Source organism: Chiloscyllium plagiosum, unplaced genomic scaffold (genome assembly GCF_037043375.1).
Source record: "Chiloscyllium plagiosum isolate Xiang-an unplaced genomic scaffold, Cpla_swu_hap1 HiC_scaffold_10, whole genome shotgun sequence".
Classification (NCBI taxonomy): Eukaryota; Metazoa; Chordata; class Chondrichthyes; order Orectolobiformes; family Hemiscylliidae; genus Chiloscyllium; species Chiloscyllium plagiosum.
The window spans coordinates 93,212,610-93,235,657 of NW_028270148.1; the positions used below are offsets into that span (position 1 = coordinate 93,212,610).

A 23,048-nucleotide genomic window follows, 5' to 3' on the forward strand; every position below is an offset into this window, starting at 1 on the left:
ATGCAGGTGCACCAACAGTGACAGGAGTAGGAAGACAAGGAAAACTACACTTAAAATGCTGTATACATTTAATATTAATTTGAAGAAAATAACTTCGATTCAAGTTATTTTTAGCATATTTAATCATGACACATGATGTAGTAGAACCAGAAAGGACAATAGTACTAACCTATGAGAGTAGACTGTGTAAGTGCTATTGAACATCTGAATTGAGGTAATATAGTTAACAGGAGAGGTCTGGAGTGTTATCTGTGGGAAAAGTCGAAATGTTACTCAAAATGACTGCAATTCTAAAGGCTAAGACCGATAATAGAAGCACAATATTTCACTGTACCCAAGTGTACAATATAAAAATCAAACAACTTTCACTTTTGAGAACAAAGTCCAAAGACTACATGTTTTAGTCAGATATTAAAATCAGAATACAATTCTTAGCCCGACATTTGTTGACTGGAATCAAATTAGAGCAAGTAGTATGTACACCATACATTAACACAGTCATTTATTTACTTTTGAAGTGCATTTATTTTTATGCAAGTAAATGCAGAACATTGACTCTCTACTATGCTCACAAATAGATGAATAATCTGTTAAACTACTTTTGGTTATCATGACTGGATCTCCCTATCCTCCTTCAAGTAGCACCATGGGATATTTTACAACTCTGGTTGAACAGCTCATGTGCATCATCAACGCAACAACTGCACTTAGTGTTGATCAGAATATACTGTGTTAAAGTCTCAATTTAGGCCTTGACCCACAACCAAATGTAAAAAGAGATATTATTTTGTCTGGGATATATTTTAAGGTGATTACATTGAGCTGCAATAAAGAAAACCTGAGCACGATGACATTGCCACATAACCTTTGTCTTCATATAATTTTCATATTTCAGCATCTAAAGGAAGTGCACATTTAAGGCAGCAGTGAAAAGCATGAATATGTCAATCTGCAAAATGAAGTTGTGACATTGACAAAATTGTAAGACAAAAAAATCTTCCCTTTTTCACAAGCACAATTCTCTTGCTGAAACCAGTAGGGCTACTATGTCATAACAGCACCCTTCACTTTTTTGTTTGAAGGCCAGCTGAGAATAGAAAATCTTTGTGAGGAAAATCCTGGAAGAGATCCTGCAAATTGCCATTCTTCAGTGAAATACTTCATTGTCCTGCTTCATTGGACTCAGTCCAATTTTAGTATATTTTACTGGGCAAGCTACTTAAATCAGAGGTTAAAAAACAAAACTTGACTAACACCAAAAGCTTGTTCCATCTAACCTTCTGTTCACAAAAACAAAAGCTTTTCTGTTCATGAGCAAGAACCCTTTCCAAAATATCTTGTGTTGACATGGCAACTGCTGCAGAGCTTCCTGATGCAGGTTGACTTGGCTCTGCAGGATAATTTGGTAGGACATGGTCACAAGCAGAAACTGCACAATTTTTAGGTTGGTTCAAGGGATCACAACATGCAATCCCATGGAATCTTAAATAGCTATACAGAATTGCAGTGAAAGAAACGGTAACTCAGTAGTTCGCACTGCTGCATCACAGGTCCGGGGAGGCAGATTCGACTCCAGCCTTGGACAACTGTCTATGTGGAGTTTGCACATTCTCCCGGTGTCTGTGTGGGTTTCCTTCAGGTGCTCCAGTTCCCTTCCACAATCCAAAGATGTACAGGTTAGGGGAATTGGGCATGCTAAATTGCCTATAGTGTTCAGGATGAGAGAAAGTGAGGACTGCAGATGCTGGAGATCAGAGCTGAAAATGTGTTGCTGGAAAAGCGCAGCAGGTCAGGCAGCATCCAATGAACAGGAGAATCAATGTTTCGGGCATAAGCCCTTCTTCAGGAATGAGGAAAGTGTGTCCACCAGGCTAAGATAAAAGATAGGGAGGAGGACTTGGGGGAGGGGCTTTGGAAATGCGATAGGTGGAGGGAGGTCAAGGTGAGGGTGATAGGCCGGAGTGGGGTGGGGGCGGAGAGGTCAGGAAGATGATTGCAGGTTAGGAAGGCGGTGCTGAGTTCGAGGGATTTGACTGAAACAAGGTGGGGGGAGGGGAAATGAGGAAACTGGAGAAATCTGAGTTCAGGATGTGTAGATTAGGTGCATTAGTTGGGGTGAATGTAGAGTAATAGGGTAGGGGAATGGGTCTGGGTGGGTTATTCCTCAGAGGTTCGGTGTGGATTTGTTGGGCCAAATGGCCTGTTTCCACACTGTAGGGAATCCGTGATGATTCTATGAAACCACCACGAGATGGAAATATAGCTTCAGTTGAGATCTCACAAGAAATTTTAAGTGTTAGGTTATAAAAACCGCAGTGGTAATATGTTAAACACAGATTCTGCTTCCGATGTGCAATACAATCAGTAAAGCTGAAAAATAGTAACTAGCATGCTGTGAAACACAAATATAATTGTTTTTTAGTCGTATGTTGCCAGATGTCAGCACCACAAAACAGTGAAACCAATTAAATTCTTCAGAAGTTCTCAGAAAAATACGAAGGACGGATTAAGGTCTCTGCAGTTGTTTCATTAAAAATATCTTGCACTTAAAGTTAAAAGTTAAGAAACTGATCACATTCCCAATTTTAACAGAAATATTAGACAGGTCCAGAATAAGGAAGGGTAAGAATTGAGGCAAAGCAGACTCAGTGTTAACAACCTAACTTTAAGGATACTTCTCCATTACATCGGATTGTTGAGAGTCAATTCAAACTAACCTTCTATGTAGCAGCACGAAATATTAATATTCTGACCATTTCAGTCGGATTCCGAATCCATTTTGAGGATGGACAAAGAATACACAACCAGCATTCCCATTATATCTCACACACACACACACACACACACACACACACACACACACACACACACACACCTCCCAACCAAATTCAGGATAATAAAATTCAGTTCCAATTTTAAGCATGAGAATGTGCCACAATCATCTTAAACCCATTAACTTTATTATAAATCTGAACCATCACAGGATCTCCATGATCCACCATTATATATTCTTGAATGCAGAGCTGGAGTGTTGGATGGAGACAAGATTGAACTGAGGCATTCTAAAGCAAATTAGACTGTTATTTGAAAAAGCCACAATGCACAGGATTCCAGGGGGAATGGCACCAAGTGAAACAATCACTGAACTAGTACAGAAAATGGGTAGAATGGCCTTCTATATAGTAACAACTCAAAGATATTAGATTAGATTCCCTACAGTGTGGAAACAGGCCCTTCAGCCCAACAAGTCCACACCGACCCTCCGAAAAGTAACCTACCCGGACCCATTTCCCTCTGATTAATGCACTGAACACTATGAGCAATTTAGCATGGCCAATTCACCTGGCCTGTACACCTTTGGATTGTGGGAGGACACTGAAGCACCCAGAGGAAACCCACGCAGACACAGGGAGAACGTGCAAACGCCATACAGATAGTTGTCAGAGGCTGGAATCGGACCTGGGTCCCTGGTGCTGTGAAGCAGCAGTGCTAATCACTGAGCCACCATGCTGCCATATCACTCATTGACATTTAGATGAGATATAAAGATAAACATGTGGATAAGGAACCTGATTAGGCAGGAAAATGGGAAAAGGAAATCGTTCAGTACGTTGAGCCTGTTCTGCCACTCAATTAGATTGTTGTTGATCTGCACCTCTTTTCATTTAGCACCATTTTCTCAAATTTCTTAACATATCAAAGCTTTATTACTCAGTCTGGAACATTTCAATTGACCCAGCATCCGTACTGTGCGCGTGTGTGTTGGGCAAGTTGGGGCGTGTGTTAAAATATTCTACATTCGCTTTGCCTCAAGTGAAGATTGCTCAATTTCTCTCAACATTACAATAAATTTTAAGAATGTGCATCCTTAATCAAAACTCCCCACCAGAAAAAAAATGGCTATGTTGTAACGACCTTGTCAAGTCATTTCAGTATCACAAACATCTCGAATTGATCACCTCTTACCCTTAACTTATTTTCTCCTGAGCCAGTCTGAGGCCAAATCATACAATACACAATTTTGGTGTTGTGGTTTACACTGTTTTAACCTGCTTATCCACTGTCCAACACAGAATAGCTTCCTATCTGCTCACCAAAACCACCTCTCTCCATCTCAAACATCACTTAGCTCAGCCTCAGCTTCAGTTTCATCAGAGCTTCACCACCATGAGCCCTCACTATTCTAATGTCCGCTTGAGTCAGCTTCCATCTACCGCCCTTATCCTGCTTTACACCAAGTTCCACTAACATCTTTACTTGAAATGTCTGTTTTCCTTCTCCTCGGATGCTGCCTGACCTGTTGTGCTTTTCCAGCACCACACTAATCTCCAGCATCTGCAGTACCCACTTCAACCTCATGCTTGCTGATCAACACTGGGTCCCTATACAATGTTCAGATTTTAAAATACAGCAAAAATCACATGACATCAGGTTATAGTCCAATGGGTTTATTTGAAAACACTAGCTTTCAGAGTGCTGTTCCTTCATCAAGTGCTAGTGAAAGGAGACCTTAGACATAAAATGTAGAAGGAAAAGATCAAATGGTCTTACAACTCATATAAATGAACTGAACACACCTAAGATGGCTCTTAAATCTTTAATCAATTAGAATGGAGGGGTAGGTTTCAGTTGATTAATATGCAAATCCCAGAATTTCTTTCAAGTCACTGCCCTGAGATAATTTTAGGTGTTGTCAATGTAAAAGGAGGTGACCTTAGGCATGAGGTCTTGTTTGGAGTCTGTCTCTTAACCTTGAGTCAGATTGGTTTTCTTTCCAAAGTAGTTTATAAAATGCTGTCTACAAATTGTGCACTTTTTGAACAAAATAGAATGTATCTACAAATGCAAATTCACCCTACAGATGTGAGAGTGCGCGAGGGAGCGCGACTGTGTGAGTGTGCTTGTGAGAGACAACGTGTGCACATCTGTGTATAGTGTGGTGGGGTCACCTGTAGTGCGATATGAACCTAAGATCTGGTTGAGGCAGTCCTCATGGGTACCAAACTTAGCTCTGTTCAGCGACTGTGTGTTCTTGTGTATCCCTAAGTCCGCCTTGGAGGATGTTTACCCAAAGATCCAAAATACAAACAATTACATAGTGATACCAACAAGTTTCATCCCACCATCAGGTTTATGGACAATTTTTTTAGAATCAGTCTCATTCTTGGACACACATCTCAAAAAAGGATGGACACCTCAATACTTCACTCTACCACAAACCTATGGATAACCTTACGATGCTCTACTTTGAGCTTCCATCCTTAACATATCAAAAAAGCCTACCCTATGGACAAGCCCTCCGCATACACAGGATCTGTTCAGATGAGGAGGAACGTGACAGCACCTGAAGATATTGAAGGGTGCCCTCATAAGAGGAGGATACGACACTCGACTCATTGATCGCCACTTTCAATTTGCCATAGTGAAAAACCATAATGACCTCCTCAGAAGACAGTTGTGGGATATGACTGATAGGGTACCCTTTGTTATCCACGGGAGTGCCATGTTCCTCACAGTCTGCAACACATTATCAATGAGGATGAACACCTCGCCAAGATCTTCCCTACACCTCCATTTCTTGCCTGTAAACAACCGCCAAACCTTAAACTGACCATTGGTCGTAGCAAACTACCCAGCCTCAGGACATCAAGCACAAGACCATAAAACCCTGTCAGGGCAGCCTCTGCAAGACATGTCAGAACAACGACACAGATACTACCATTATACAGGAGTACACTGCAGATTCTTATGTGACTCAGCCAACATTGTATATCTCATTCGCTGTAGGCAAAGATGCCGAGGCACATTATATTGCTAAACCATGCAGATACTATGACAACAAATGAATGAACACTGCAACAAATGCCAGACAGGAATGTTCTTCCCCCCCCCCCCCAGTGTGGGAACATTTCAGTGGTTAAGGACATTTGGCCTTAGATCTTTAGGTAAACGTCCCCCAAGGCAGACTTCAGGATATACAATAATGCTGAGTCACCCAGCAGAGGTTGATAGCCAAGTTTGGTACCCATGAGGACGGCCTCAACTGGGATCTTTGATTCATGTTGCTCTACAGATGACCTCACCACACTATACACACTCTCACATGCATGCACTCTCACAAACCCTTACACACACACTTACACTTGTGCACACACATTCTCTCTCCCTTGACACACCTATGCACACAAATCTGTGGGGTTTGCAAATACTTTCTATTTGTTAAAAAAAAACACGCAATTTGTCGACAGTCATTATGGCATTTTATAAACTCCTAATTTGGAAATAAAATCAGTCTGACTCCAGGTTAAGACACAGACTCCAAACAGGACTTGACGCCTAAAATACATTGACTGGAGGTGTCAACTCCGTTATATTGATAACACCTTTAGTGATTTTGGCTTATAAATTCTGTGCCTAAGGTCTTCTTCTCACTAACACCCAATGATGGAGCAGCACCCCAAAAGCTAGCGTTTTCAAACAAACTAGTTAGACAATAACGTGGTGCTGAGAGATTTTTGACCTTGTCCAACCCAGTCCAAGATTGGCACCACCACACTTGAAAACTCTTATCCCGGTTTTCAAATTCCTTTAAGGACATGCCTCTCCCTCATCTCCTATTGCTCTCCAGCCTTACTGCCCTCAAGATTTCTGCACTCACCCAATTCTGATTTTTTGCGTTTGCCTGATTGTAATCACTCCAACACTCACTGCCATGACTTTTGCTATGTTGAGCATACTCAAGTTCTCAGACTGTACTTTCCACCGCTCTCCTCCTTATGTGGCTCAGTTTCAGACTTAGTTTGATAAAGCTGCTGTCAAGTATCTTGGGATTACATTGAAGGATCTGTGAAATTGTTGAGGAGAAAGTGAGGTCTGCAGATCAGAGCTGGAAATGTGTTGCTGGAAAAGCGCAGCAGGTCAGGCAGCATCCAGGGAACAGGAGAATCGACGTTTCGGGCATAAGCCCTTCCTGAAGTAGGGCTTATGCCCGAAACGTCGATTCTCCTGTTCCCTGGATGCTGCCTGACCTGCTGCGCTTTTCCAGCAACACATTTCCAGCTCGGATCTGTGAAATTCCAAACTGATGACTGTTCTAAACTCCAAAGGAGTACAAGCCAAGTTTATGGGGCCGTCTTCACAATAAACATTTTGCAGGATTGTATTTGAGCATAGCAGAAAATAGACTCTTTACCTTCAAACTAGAGTGTCTATTGTGAGATAGTGTTAGGAGATATTGTGTTATAGTTTATCTGTACCAACTCACTCACCAGCTCGCTATGTTCATTAATACCAGGTTCCCATTCATTCATAACCCTTTATAAACCCCTTATTTACTATAACACTTGCAGTCATTTATTCAAAGAACTGTGGTTCTGTAGTATTCAAATTTAAAAACAACGCTTTCAAACTCATTACTACATTTGCACATCTTATCAGTCCATGGTACAAGCAGTGTTTACCTCTGAATAAGTGTAGCATACAGAACAATACCATCGCCATCAAGTTTCCATGAAACATTAAAATATTAATCAGCCTTTACTAACCATCTCCTGAACCCGAATAGATCAAGTACCTGTTAAATACCTTTTAACTGGACCATTAACCCTTTAAGAAACTAACTGCCATGAAATTGCATGAATGAAACGAAACGAAGCTCATACAGGCAAATAGTAAATAAATCTCACAACCCAGTTGCAGTAATCAGTTTAATATCCTTTATTCTTTTACTGTGATTTTTAATTTATTAGAGCATTTAGACCAAGTATTTTTACTAATATTTACTCATTTAAAATACAAAAGAACTAACACCTTTTGATTATGTAAGCAAACTGGTCAGACACCCTTAATCCCATCAGAAGTAACAGCCAGTACTTAGCACAGGTTTTAACATATCTCCTATCTCCCAGGACAAAAGTCCTTCAAACTTTTGTGTGCTATAGGTGATAAATGTAACACCACAGTAATGGAATTTTAACATATGCAAGAACTGTGTATAAAAGGGCTCTTGTAAGGACTGTATTTTAGGGTTCAATTGCCACCTCAAACTTGTGCTGTAATTGCCAAATACAACAGGCTATTTTTGCCACTCACCAATTTCAGTTGTTATTTGAATATGGGCCAACACTCCAATTGAAATCGTTAAACCTGCACAGATGACCTTAGGAGATTTGCATTTTCTGCTTTTGCAGAAATTTGGTGTAACCACGAGATGAAGGACTTTAATTATAGGTCAGGAAATTAACTAAATCCTGAAAAACAATTTTACGTTTGAAACACTCCATCCAACACATCTGATCTTCAATGACTTTAATGTTTACATAACTTTATGGAATACAAAGGTATTTTCCAGAGAAGTGTTGCCACTACAAAATGGGTTCCACTTGGCTGCTAAAAACTACCTTTTCATAAAGCACAGAAATAAAACAAAACAAACAATTCCACTGACATTTTGTTAATTACTAACATGTTATACATACCATTTCTTAAGCTTAACAGTTAAGTTAAACACTGCCTTTGAAAATAATGGAATAGATGCACCATATAGACAAATTTGGACAGCTCCCAAAAACAGGTGAACAATGAGATTGAAATAAAAATCAGATCCAACCTAATCAGAGAAGTCACAGATCTGGTCCAAGCTGATCTTAGTTGATTGATTTTGGACTGAACGCCTCCTAGCAGAGCGCTTTAGGGAACATCTCCGAGACACCCGCACCAATCAACCAAACCGCCCCGTGGCCCAACATTTCAACTCCCCCTCCCACTCTGCCGAGGACATGGAGGTCCTGGGCCTCCTTCACCGCCGCTCCCTCACCACCAGACGCCTGGAGGAAGAACGCCTCATCTTCCGCCTCGGAACACTTCAACCCCAGAGCATCAATGTGGACTTCAACAGCTTCCTCATTTCCCCTTCCCCACCTCATCCTAGTTTCAAACTTCCAGTCCCCTTGACTTGTCCGGACTTGTCCGACCTGCCTAGCTCCTTTTCCACCTATCCACTCCACCCTCTCCTCCCTGACCTATCACCTTCATCTCCTCCCCCACTCACCCATTGTACTCTATGCTACTCTCTCCCCACCCCCACCCTCCCCTCGCTTATCTCTCCACGCTTCAGGCTCTCTGCCCTTATTCCTGATGAAGGGCTTTTGCCCGAAACGTCCATTTTTCTGAAGCTCCTCGATGCTGCCTGAATTGCTGTGCTCTTCCAGCACCATTGATCCAGAATTTGGACTGAAGATGTTACACTTAGTCTTGACGCTGGACACTAATGAACAGTCACTGCTGGGATTTTTTCAGCATGGGATACAATCCATTATAATGCCCTGAGGTCAAATAGCCTGACAAAAGGGCTATTTAAACTTAAATATTAATCAATGTCCAAAGAACTGATCTTCACTGGAAAGCAGGGTAAGGGAGGAAACCAGCAGGATTAAAAAATCTAAATGAATTAATCATAAGACTAAGTTATGGAGAAAAACTTACCTCATTGTGAGGCAAAAATGTAATCTGGGTAGAGCCTCCTCCAAGATCAAGTATTCCTGTTGTGTTACGCTCTTCCCCATGCAAGCTATCTAGAAAGAATAAGCTACAATGAACATTGAAAACCCATCATATGAAGGACTAGGTAAATTGCCTTTCAATAAAAAATGAAAGGTGAAGTGGAAATTATGTATAGTCTCCATTGGCATTAATCTCAGTTTTGGAGGCTGAAACAGTCATACGTGCAGCTATTAAATAGACCTAAACCTTAAAGTGCCTGATCTGCTGTGCTTTTTAGCACCACTCTAACCTTGACTCTAATCTCCAGCATCTGCACTACCCACTTCTGCTATCCATTAAACTGTCAGTTACATGCTTCCATGTCTGATGGCAGATAAAGATTAATTACAATTTGTGGATATTTCTGGAGTAAAATAATCAAACTCCCATTAGCAGAGGATCTCTCCTTTCTGCAAACTGCAAGTCTATTCAGACTCTCATCTCATAACAGAACCCAAAATATTGATGACAAGCCATACATTGCAATTAGTGTGACTTCAGATGAGAACTATTGCTGCAGATACAAAAGTCAGACTAGATCTCTGATAAGTTGAACCTGGGTTCCTGCTAAGTGAGAAAGGGAGATTTTACAGGAGTGTTGATGTATTCCCATCTCTACCATAGAGTTGTCTGCCAAAATCAGCAAGCATATTAGTGGACATTCAAGAAGCTGAAGATAGGGGTAGGGAGATACAGTGGTGATAGATGGGCAGAGGGGTGTTTGGGTAACACAATATATAGGTCATGGCATATGAGGGTGAGATCTAAAGAAATGCATCATGGAGAGCCTGGAAAGAAAATGAAATATACTATGAAACTAAACTGGGAAATGGAAGGTGGTGGAAAAGACAGTGTGCCATACTGCGTTGTGACTGGAATGTCTTTTTCTAAAAGTGTACCTGGTGTATACATTTAATATGCTTTGAACATGAAACAATAGTTTGTGATTTTTGAGAAGATTTGTAGCTCAGGTTGCAGTTCAGGTTTGCTCACTGAGCTGGAAGGTTTGTTTTCAGACATTTTGTCATTATACTAGGTAACATCATCAGTGAACCTCCAGTGAAGCGCTGGTGTTATGTCCCACTTTCTATGTGTGTGGTCTCTTAAGGTGGGTGATATCAGTTTAGCCTGTCCTAGGATGTGTGTGTTGTCCCAGTCAAAGTGGGGTCCTTCTTCATCTCTATGTAAGGATACCAGTGATAGTGAGTTGTGTCTTTTGGTGGCTAGTTAGTGTTTGTGTAAAACACAAAACAAAAATATAAGCTTTACACTTACCTATTAAAAAGTTCACAGTGATCCAAGCATAAATGCCTGTAATTACAAGGCATTAATTGTGAGAAAATAAACAAAACATAAACAATGGTACAGTATTCACCAAATGAAGGCAAAGGATTTCTACTTTCACACTGAGGTCAGCAAACTACAAAGAGTGGCTAACTTACAATAAGATGCCAAATTAAACATGCAAAGATTTAAGGGCTTGAAATAGAAGTGGTAAGTGGTTTTAAATAAGAATGTTGAATTCCACTCCGTGCAGAACCCAAGAATATGACAGGTGGTCACTGAACCTTTGGGTCAGCGCCTTGAAAAATTATATAATTCCTACTCCCAGCTCATGAAGCACTAGCTAGTTCAATAAAACTATCTTCTTGAAGCATCCACTACTTTGTCCCTCTTGCATGTCTGCTATCACTGTAACCTGTGTCCAAGACACAAGTCCTTCCTTCCTGATGTAAAGCTCTTCTTCTCTACATATCCTATCTTACCTATCTGCATCTCTCTCACTTTTCTTTATGAAGCAACGTTTCTCATATGTATTTTAAAGCCTGTATTTGAGTATAGGAGTTGAGACAACATGTTGTGGCTGTACAAGACATTGGTGAGGCCACTTCTAGAATACTACATAATTCTGGTCGCCCTGCTATAGGAAGGATGTTGTTAAACTAGAAAGGCTACAGAAAAGAAATTACAAAGATGTGTCGAGACTGGAGGGTTTGAGTCCTAACGAGAGGCTGGGACTATTTCCCCCAGAGTAGAGTCTGAGGGGTGACCTTCCAAAAAGTTTTATAAAATCATGAGGGGCATGGGTAGGGTGATTAGCCAATGTCTTTCTCCCTCAAGGGTAAGGGAGTCTAAAACTAGAGAGCATAGGTTTAAAGTGAGATACAAAGATTTAAAAGGGTCCTGAGGGGCAACATTTTAACAAAGAGGGTGCATGTAAGGAATGAGCTGCAGGGGGGAGTGGTAGAGGTGGTAAGTTTATAATCTTTAAAAGACATTTGGGCAAGTACCTGAATGGGAAATGTTTAGAAGGATATAGGCCAAACGCAGGCAAATGGGACTAGTCCAGTTTAGGATACCTGGTAGGCATGGACAAATTGGACTGAAGGGTTTGTTTCTGTGCTGTGTGACTACAATAATATAGGAGATGGATACGAGGAACCATAGAAAGACGACCAGTGGGGTGCAGAGATAAACAGGAAAGTGCCTGCAAGTTGCTGCAACATTAAATGTCAAATTGGAGTTAAAGCCTTAAGGTGACATTGAACATTACAGAGGAGATATGAATTAGTAGGAATAATTGGGAAAACTTGGTTTTTTCAGAATTGAAGGGGCATGGGGGGGTGGAATCTTTGAATTTACAATCTAGATATTCAAGATGATAACAGCTAACATAGGATTTACTTTCTTCCATTAAGTCTAATCAATTTGAGGAATTGCTTTAGAGACCCAAAATCCTATCAACTACAGTCAATTACTGTAAATGGCAACAGCATGGCACTTGAACCAAGATCTATGACTGGCCACTTTCATCTATAATTATCTCGTGATCCTGGAATTCAGCAGTAGGAAAGATTCATCTTCTTCTACCGAGGAGCATGAAATGGTTATTTTTTCCACAACATGGATTGGCGGATTAGAACTGCCGGCAGAAACCTTCAAGGATGTACAAGGTTTCAGTTTCAATCTGGCAAGACAACATGGGAATGCAGACGATTTGTCTTTGTGCTAGATGTCAATTAGTGCATTTCACTGGGTGACAGAATGTGATGCATATTTTGGGAAGAATGGAGGGAAGCAAGGTGGAGAAAATATCTTATAAATCAAAACCCGAGTACGAGAATATTTAAACACGGACATGATTTGTCTAAGTTCAAGTGCAAGTTATGATTAATTTAAGAGCCAGTGCCCTACCTTCATCAGTCCCATCCATGATACTAACACAATCGTTTGTTACTAGGAAAGGGCTCAACTGAAATACTTCCTTTACCTAGAAGGAATAAATTCAGCAAAATACAAAGTATTTAATTAAATCATCCTTTCCATTAACTTGTGTTTTGGCAAATGATTAACAAAATAAATCTAGTATTGTACAAACCAAGTCAATTCAAAATCATTCTATAACCCAAAAAGCTACAGACAACCAACTCCATGACATTTATTCTATTACATACATACATTTAGACAGTAGCATGCTGAGAGGCTAATGCTAGAATCAAATCTGTCCATACGTACCCTGTGATATGAAGAGCTCCAACGCCTTAAGGATTCACGTAGTTGTATTTTAAGCAAGATACAGAAAAATTTCCACATTGTATCATAGTTTCACAATTTACAAACAGTGTGACCTTTAGACATGTAGATCAAGATAAACATCAAAATTTGAATATGTTGAAACTTAAATGCCCCAAGCCATCATCTGTACATATGCAAAAGTGGTTAGATAGCATTGCACATCACCCAATTTCAAAATTCAAAAACAAATACCCAGTCTTGTCTAGGAAACAAAATAATTTACAAGGAATTTCATTTTGTGCAACAGGAATGCTGGCACAGTTAACATCTTCAGGTTTTGAAGATGACAATTATCTGCTGCAATAATGGTGTACATCATGTTCTACAACATTATGCAACGACCTGGAAGAGAATGCAGTTGTGAATTCAATCCTGTTTAAAAATACTAGACTTCCGAGCTCACTACAGGGGACCACTGTCTTCAGTAAATCTGCTCCTCAGGGTCAGGCAATAGATGAGAGCAATGAGAAACTCTACATCAACTTTGAGCACCGTCCAGTCCAAAGCCCAGCAGACAAAAAAAAACTGATCTGCCTTGGAAATTTCAAAGCCACAGTCAGAAAGAATGCAAATTTCTGGAAGGGTGTGACAAGAAAGGAAGGAGTAGAGAAAGTAAACTCTACCAAAATTTTCCTTCTTATAAAATGTCTAGAAGATGAGCTGGTCACAACAACTTATTTTACCTGCATGATAAGACGCCTTCATAGCAACATTCATGGCCCAAACACTGGTACTTGCTCGATTATGTTTTCTTTCATCAAGAAAATGCAGAGATGTTCACAGCACCCAGCCACATCAGATACTGATGACTTCTGAACCAAGAATTGCCTTATCTGATCTATCATCTCCATTAGCCTGGCACCTAATTAATGACTCCTTCTCCAAAGCATTGAAAAAAAATGCACCTTCCTCTTAACACCCAGAAAATTAAGTCTTCTTCTAAACAGCTCCCACAGCAAAATACCTTCTCTTGTCAATTAAGTACCCCGATGAAGTCCTGGAAAATGTGGAACATTTGTCATGTCTTACAAGCATTCTCTTGATGAAGGCAGCCATGGAGGACAAAATTCATCAACGACTTCATTGCACCAGCTCAGCTTTTTGCCAACTGAGGAAAAGAGTAATTGAGTAGAATGATCTTAAAACAAACTAAATTTATAATAACTCATACATGCTTCGGAGACTTAGAGTCATAGAATCATAGAGATGTACAGCATGACACACTGCAGGCATCTCAAACCAGACGAGACATACCATCAATGGTGCCTTTGCAAGATCTTTCAAACCCAGCAAGAAGAAATGCAGTCTAACAGTATAGTTCTCTCAAGCCAACTTGCCAAGCATAGAGGCACTAATCACTTAAAACCAGTTCCACTGAACAGGACATTCCTTTCACATACTTGATAGCAGATACCTGAAGCAATTGCTTTATTCTGAACTTGAGGTAGCAGGAAACTCACAGGAGGACAGTAGAAATGCTTTTGGGATGATGCTCTCAAACCTTAATGACTGAAGAGGTCAAATATACTTGTCAACTTGGAACAGCCTGGCCTCTAATTGGCCAAAACAAAGGCAGCTCATTGGGGAAGGCACATGACACATTAACAGACTTCACTGGGAATATGCAGTAGCAAAGGTGAGGTGACAACCTATCCATCCAACACTATTCAACCTGCACATGGCAGTCTGTAGATCATGTATTGAACTACTCAGCTTTATCTGAAATGCACTGAATCACAGAGAAAGCAGACTCAGTATTAGCTTTCAAAAGAAAATGGGCTGTACACTTAAAAAGAAAAATCTGCAGTGACAGCAAGGTCACTGGAACTAATTGAAAAGCTCTTTCAAAATGTTCACACAGGAATGATGAAACAGATGTCTTCCTTTGCAATGCAAAGATCTGAAGAAAGCAAGCTGGTATATACCTTTCACAACATACATTTATTAGGTTTGCAATGGGTCGTCTCATGAAACATACTTATCCCATTCCAACTGTTAGATAGTATATTAAGTGCAGATACAGGCCATTTGGCCCAACAAAGCCAAATTTAATCATCTTCGAGCCTCCTGCCACCTTTTCCCATGCAAATCGATCACTGTGAAATATCTTTTCCCTTTTCCTTCATATGCTTGTCTCATTTCCTCAGATGCATCTATATAGTTGACTTTAATCATTGAGACAGAGGGGTCCACATTCCCATTACTCTTTGGATAAAAATGTTTCTTTTGAATCTCTTATTGGGATTTTTTGACAACAACATTTTATTGATATCACTAGTCATGCTCTTCCCCACATTCTCTCTGTATCCAATATTAAAACCCTCTATAATTTTAGTTACTTCGATTAGGTCACCCCTTTGTTTTTTAAGACGAGATCCATCGTGTCGATTTTTTTTAGTATGTATACTGATGCATTCCTGACATCATTCTTATATATCTTCTCTGTATCCTCTTCAGTGCATTTATGTCCTTTTCATAATATGTTAACCAGAACATCATGCAATGCAATAGCTCTCGTGTAACAAAGGCTCACCAATGGTTTAGAATAACTTCTCTACTTTTCAATTCTATCCCTCTAGAAATAAAACCAAACAGTTTCATTTGCATTTTTGGATATTGCTAACTTGTGGTGAAACTTTTAAGTGACTAGTGCATTTACATTGCAATATCCTGTTGTTCTTCTATTCTACTTAAATTTGCACATGTAATCGATTATGCTTCTATTTCTTCTACTAAATGCAGTCTAACATTTGTATTTGAATTTCATTTGTCAATTGTTTGCCATTTCCACGAGTTTATTAACCTCCTCTGTAAACTGGTTGCAGTCACAGAGTGTGGTGCTGGAAAAGCACAGCTGGTCAGGCAGTATTTGATGAGCAGGAGAGTCGATGTTTTCAGCATAAGCTCTTCATCAGGAATTCAGAGTTCCTGATGAAGAGCTTATGCTCAAAACATTGACTCTCCTGATCCTCAGATGCTGCCTGACCAGCTGTGCTTTTCCACACCACACACCGACTCTGATCTCCAGCATCTGTAGTCCTCATTTTCTCCTTGTAAATTGATTGCAGTATTCTTCAGTATTGACTATCCCTGAAACCTACCCGTATGCCTTCAAAACCTGGTGTAGTCCATGAATTTAGAAATTGTTATTATAATTGTGAGCAGTGGTCCCAGCACACTCCCTTGCGGAGCATCACTTTCTAGAAGTGAATAATTGCTCTCACTCCCATTCTTTGCTTTGTGTGTCATAGAGTCATAGAGATGTACAGCATGGAAACAGACCCTTCGGTCCAACTCATCCATGCCGACCAGATAGCCTAACCTAATCTAGTCCCATTTTCCAGCACTTGGCCTATATCCCTCTAAACCCATCCTATTCATATACCCATCCAGATGCGTTTTAAACGCTGTAATTGTACCAGCCTTCACCAATTCCTCTGGCAGCTCATTCTATACACGCACCATCTTCTGCATGAAAAATTGCTCCTTTGGTCTCTTTTATATCTTTCACTTTCCCCATCTTGGCAATTCTTTTTTAAACTCTCTCTCAACCAGCTATCACTGTCCCACAATTTTTGCACTGTATTTTATTTTGTCTGATTTCCACTTTATCTAACCTATTTGCTGCATATATTTTCATATTAGGAAGCTTTGAAAACAACTAGCAAACCATTTTGTTTTTTGTCCTGCTTCTATATTCTCTGACCTTTTCAGGGTTCAGATAAATTAAATCTACTGCTTTACTGTTGTCTATTTTATTACCTCAAATTCAGTAAGTTTGGTCAAGCAAAAATTTCCCTTTTGAAATCCATGCCAACTATTTGTTATATTTCTAATTTCTAGCTGTTCTCTATTCTCTTTCTTTGTAAGGATTCTGATTGTTATCCTGCTACTGATGTTAAGCCAACATCACTAATTCACTGCTGTTCCCAGACCTCATCTAACTCGAGCCTTGCTATGATCCTTTTCCAAGTGCAATAACTTCCTGCCATGAGCAAAATCCTCTAGGGTCCCAGTCCATAATCACACTGGGTTCCCAGACCTCAGCACTCTCATACCCAATTCTCTCATTGTACCTAGGAATAATCATCCAGACACACTGCCTAGTATGGCCTTTTCCCAATTCCAGACTTCTTAGCAAACCCATCAGTCCCATATTCATCATCGTTGCAACAGTACCTTTTCAAGAAATTCAACTCCCCCAAACCTTTCAAAAAATAAACTGCATAGACTCCATCAGTGAAAGACATACAGGTGAGTTTCATGGAGACAAAGGGGAGACAGTGAGAAAATAAAATATTTGAAGGAAGGGTGAGAAAGAAGCAATAACTTCATATAAATACGAATAAAAAGCTTCCCAATATGAAAACACTCAGCAAGTAGGTTAGCTGGCCCTAAGTTAGCCAAGGTGGAAATTGGACAGAATGAAATAGACAATTTGGTTTGTAAGTTTGTTTGCTAAGCTGATAGGTTTGTTCTCAAACATTTCATCACCATGCTAGGTAATATCATCAATGAGCATCCAATGAAGTGCTGGTGTTCTGCCCTGCTTTCCATTTGAGAGTCTTGGTCTGTTAAGGTGGGTGATATTCATTTCCGTTTTTTTTTCTCAGAGCTTGGTAAATGGGATCCAAACCAATGCGTTTATTGATGGAGTTCCAGTTTGATAGTGATAGTAGGTCCTGTCTTTGAGTGGCTAGTTGGTGTTTGTGTATCCTGGTGGCTAGTTTTCTGTCTGTCTGATGAAGTGTTTGTTTCAGTCCTTGCAGGGTATTTTGTAAATGACATTCGTTTTGCTGGTTGTTGGTATAGAACCTTAAAGGATCTTACATCAGACTGTTAGTGTATCCTGGTGGCTAGTTTTCTGCCTAACAACAACCAGACACCAAAATACATGACCCACAATCACTAGGATCCTTACGTACAGACGAAGGAGGACACGACTTCAACTGGGACAACACATCCATCCTACAACAGGCTAAACAGAATCACGCACAGAAACTCCTAGAGGCATGGCATTCAAACCGGAACTCCATCAATAAACACACTGATTTGGACTCCAGTTACCAACCTCAGAAAAAAAGCCGAAAATGATATCACCCACCTTAACAGACTTAGACACACAAATAGAAAGAGGGACAGAACACCAGTGCTTCATCAGAGGCTCACTGATGTTACTAGCATAGTGATGAAACATCGGAGAACAAATTACCAGCTCAGAGAGCAAACTTACAATCTGAACCTCAACCTGAGCTACAAATCTATTTCACAATGTTTGAGAAGATTATGTTAAAATCGTGGGACAATCCTACAGTTGGTTGACAGTAAAAAATTGAATATCAAGAAAGAGAAAGTGACACAAAAGATAGATAGAAAAAACTGCAAAGACAGATCACCTTTGCTGTGACTAATGATATAATTCGCATTATGTAACTCTTTTGCATCATTTGACTCATTGTGGACAATGCCACAAATACATGAAGTAGCAACAAAACAATTCAGTATAACGCATGAATATAGCTTCAGAGTCATACAATGTTGGTTTGTACCCACTTACCTCCCCCATATCAAGACACCTGTGTTGCCCAAACCTTCAGAAATCCAGAGCACAAATACCTCATTCACTTTGGAGAGATAAACAAGCTGGTAAAGCACAGACCATTCTCCTACACATTCCACAGCCAGCTTTTACTCATCACTTACTTCTTCACAACAAGCTATCAAACGTGTATTATATAAATTCTTCAAATCACTAATTTTTCTTTAATATTAGTAAAGAAAGTTGCTTTGCTAGAGATACCTTATCCAACAATTGCTGAGCTTTTACTCCTGGCAACAGACGTAAACCAGCAGTAGCTTTTAGTACTAATGGTGTGCTTGCCCAAAGATTCCTAGGAATTGACTCTTTGGCAACGTCCAATAGTTCCTGAATGCCTTTTGTGGCCTGTAACACACAAACCATACATACCCAATGTTAAAAAAAAGTCTCAGTTACAAAGAATTTAATTCTGACAGACTAAGTTTCAATAGCAATTCAAATCTACAAACAGTAATGTCTGTTGCTTGGACAGCATACATGCACTTTTTCTGCCTGTCAATCAAAACCAAATGTAGTATTAAGTATTAATTCAAGGCAGTCACACTAAATTCTTGTGCATTTCCACTTATTAGTATCTTGTTCAGTTTCCTAAATAGTATAGGTTTCATTTGTAGTTAGAGTCGAGGTTCAATACCGTCGGTTCTGCTGTAATGCGCATTTCTTCAATGCAAATTGACTTTGACGCGATCGAAGAATTTAGACCATTATTTGTAGAACTTACGATCTCTGTTCCATTCGTTTAAATGATGCTACTGCTATGCAATTTTCTTATAACGTGGATTTTCATGAGTACGGTCTATCATTTTATATCATTTTGCAGTCTTTACATTTTAAAATAGTGGTTTAATATTACAGGCAGCCCCCAGGTTACAAATGGTTTCCATTCTGGAGTCCATACACAAGTCAAATTGTACACAAGTCAGAACACACTACAGGACTATGGAAAGCAGCTGTTTGTAAGGATAGGAAATGTTCGTATATGTCAGGTCTTTAAATCTATAACCACATACAGGATTGCAATTGTAAGTATTTGTAAGTTGGTTGTTTGTAAATCAGGAACCCCCATACAGATTTTAGGACATTTATTTCTGTAATGAGAGTATTTGGATGTTGGGGAAAAGGATTACTTCTTGCTAAATGTCCTTGAAAAGTGGTGGTAGTGTGCCTTCTTGGACTCTTGCAATCCATGTGGTGAAGGTGCGTTCCACAGCGCAGGTAAATTGGAGAGTTCTGGGTTTAGATTCAGTGGTATCACAAGAATGGCGATACTTGACTACGTTAAGATAATGTTCACGCCTGAATTGTACACTAAGGTGATCATAAGGCTTCAAAGTAGATAGAACTTGTAATATAACATGTTTAGTATTTGCATACTTGTGAACTCAGATTTTGAAATGGATAAAAATATCTGAGGAAGGGTCACTGAACCTGAAACGTTAACTCTGATTTCTCCCTACAGCTGCTGCCAGGCCTGCTGAGTTTTTAATGCAATTTCTGTTTTTGTATGCGATTTCCAGCATCTGCAGTTCTTTATTATATATTAACATTAGTCTAGCAGACAGGAAATATGAATGCCTCATTTTCCAACTGGCAAGTTATTAGAATTTGTGTGCACCAATGCTGAGCCTCAGATTTTTACAATTTACCTAAATAACTTGGATGAAGGGGCCCATGGCATGGTTGCTAAATTCGTTGATGACACAATGTAAATTTTTGTTGAGACTATAAGGAGACTGTAAATAAATACAAAAATGTTAAGTGAACATCATGGAGTGCAATACTGTATAGAAATGAGAGATCCTGGCAGGAATAACAGCAAAGAAGCATATTACCTAAATGAGGAGTCATTTTCCAGAGCTCTGATCTGTAAAGGTATCTGAGTTTCCTAGCGTGAGTTTCAAAAGGTCTACCAGTACAGCAAGTACTAAGGAAAGCTAGCAGAATGTGATTGCCTATCAAGGAGAACTGAATGCAAAAGAAGGGAAATTGTACACAGCACAGCACAATCTATGATCTAGATCATAGATGGAGCACTACATACAGCATTGCTCTCTTTAAGGATGTAACTGCATCAGAAACAGTTCAGAGAAAGTTTATTAGACTAATACTTGGAACTGGTGGATTGTCTTAAAAGGAAAGATTGGATAGGACAGGCTTGTATCTGCTGGAATTTAGAAAAAGGCAATTTGATTGCAACATAAGATCATGAGGTGTCTTGACACGGTGAATGCAGAGTGGATATTTCCTCCTGCAAGAGAATTTGCAAGCAAAACACTTATGACAGAGATGAACATAAATTTTTCTCAGTGGGTTGAATGCTTTTGGAACTTTATTCCTCAAAATGTAGAGTCATGTAGTGATAGAAAACAGCTGCTCCTGCCCTGGGATCAGCAGAGAAGTCACAGGAAGATCCCAAACTGATTTATGAAACTATCCCTTTACCATCATTGATCATGCTGAGTAAAACCGACTAAAAATGTCTCAGAAGTGACCCTCGCCCTTCCATCATCCCTATGCTATAAAGTATTTTTATTTTGAAACAATCTTTCCCTTTTGCTGTCCATTCCAACACCCACGTTGTTGCACACCTAGCATTGTCTACCTTTGGAGTGTAGACATCCCAGAGTGTCCTGCCCTCTCACACTTCAAGTGGATTTTTACAGGCCACTCCAGTCGCCTGCTGCTGTTCATCCAGTTCCATGGCAACATTTCCCTCAGCGCCATCTTCAAACACGTGGGCGCAGACACCATGGCCTGCCCACTATGGAGTCCATTCCCACAAGTGAAGATCTTTCTCCCGAATTGGAGTCAACATTTTTGAGGTTTGCAATCCGATTTCGCTACTGTGGCAATGCTGGATTAGAAATAGGATGCAGAACTTGCCGACTCAGCCCTTCAAGTCCCCTCATCCCCTCCTCTAGACAGCAACATGGCAGGTTCTCCTTGCATGCTCCAAAGGATCCTGGAATCTGCTGTTCCCGTATTGGATGAGGTCAACGACTGATCATTCACACCCCATCCCACTCCCACCCCCACCCCCATCCCACCCCCCTCCCCATCTCAGTCCTAAACAGCTTTTATTCAGAGGCAATTCCAGGGGTGCACAGATTCATAGCTGGGCCGAGAGGGGCTAATGTCTTTGACCCTTTGAGACATTGAGGTCACAAAAGAGGCTTGAAGATGCCCGAAACTATTTTGAGGCTCAGGAAGCATTGTGAACTATATTCTCTGATTCTGCACTGGAGCATAGGAATTGCAGACACTTATGAGGTCACAGTGCCTGACGTGGATCTATCGTTGCATAAGCCCCACGTTGTCAAGGTTTTCCGGCTGCATCTAGGTGCATCATCTGCTTCCATAATTACCCACTCCACTGAACATTTACCTGCCAACTGCCCACATGGTCAGCCGTTACCGCAGGTAGGTATCATCTTTCCCTCCCTCCCGCCCCCTCCAATCCCTCTGCCTTGGTCTCACCGTCAGCAACGAGAATCCTTTTCCTCCTCTTTTTTTGTCGATCTTTGATGCCAGGAGAGGTTCCCAATGTCACAGGAAACCTGGAGGAGATGCCTTCTGAGCGTTCTGAACATTGTGGGGAAACAACATGGGAAACAGCTAGAGATGTGAGAGGAAGTTCAGATGACAGCGATCTCTGCCAACTCCGATCCAGTTGAAATGGAAGAATGGTGCAACCCCCAACTACTCCTGGTTGACAACACCGCTGGTGGACAGTGACTTCCAAAAGAAGCTCTCTGAAGGGTTGACTATGCTTAGGAAAGTGGAAATGGAATTCAGCACATCACCACTCCCGATCTTGGGACTTCAGATAAATGTGAGGTAGTGTGTTTTGGTAAAGGAAATCAATACCGGACTTATACATTTAATCGTAGGAGCCTGGGGAGTCTGGCCAAACAAAGACCTTGGAGTGTGGGTTCTTAGTTCCTCGAAGGTCGAGTCACAGGTGGACAGGATAGTAAAGGTGGTGTTTGGCATTATTAGTCAGTGCATTGAGTATAGGAGTTGGGAGGTCATGTTGTGGCTGTACAGGACATTGGTTAGGCCACCTTTGGAATATTGCATTCAGTTCTGGTCCCCCTTCCAAAGGAAAGAAGTTGTTAAACTTAAAGAATGTGGCCAGTATTGGAGGGTTTGTGTTATAGGGGGGAGGCTGAATAGGCTGGGGCTGTACAGAACATTGGTGAGGACACTTTTGGAATACTGCGTTCAATTCTGGTCTCCTTGCTACAGGAAGGATGATGTGAAACTTGAAAGGGTTCAGAAAAGGATGTTGGAGGGTTTGAGCTGGAGGGAGAGGCTGAATATGCTGGGGCTG

The 23,048-nt window shown here is 40.4% G+C and overlaps 1 protein-coding gene across 1 annotated transcript in view; it reads right to left on the reverse strand.

Moving 5' to 3' along the window:
• entpd6 (ectonucleoside triphosphate diphosphohydrolase 6) overlaps positions 1 to 23,048 on the reverse strand; it is a 54,763-nt gene that overhangs the window by 16,748 nt on the left and 14,967 nt on the right. The window contains exons 4-8 of the mRNA XM_043696428.2: positions 18,917 to 19,060; positions 12,736 to 12,811; positions 10,816 to 10,851; positions 9,484 to 9,572; positions 170 to 249 (exon numbers count right to left, since the gene is read on the reverse strand). Of these exons, the coding sequence (XP_043552363.1) occupies positions 170 to 249; positions 9,484 to 9,572; positions 10,816 to 10,851; positions 12,736 to 12,811; positions 18,917 to 19,060 (425 nt within the window). The remainder of the gene's footprint in view (positions 1 to 169; positions 250 to 9,483; positions 9,573 to 10,815; positions 10,852 to 12,735; positions 12,812 to 18,916; positions 19,061 to 23,048) is intronic.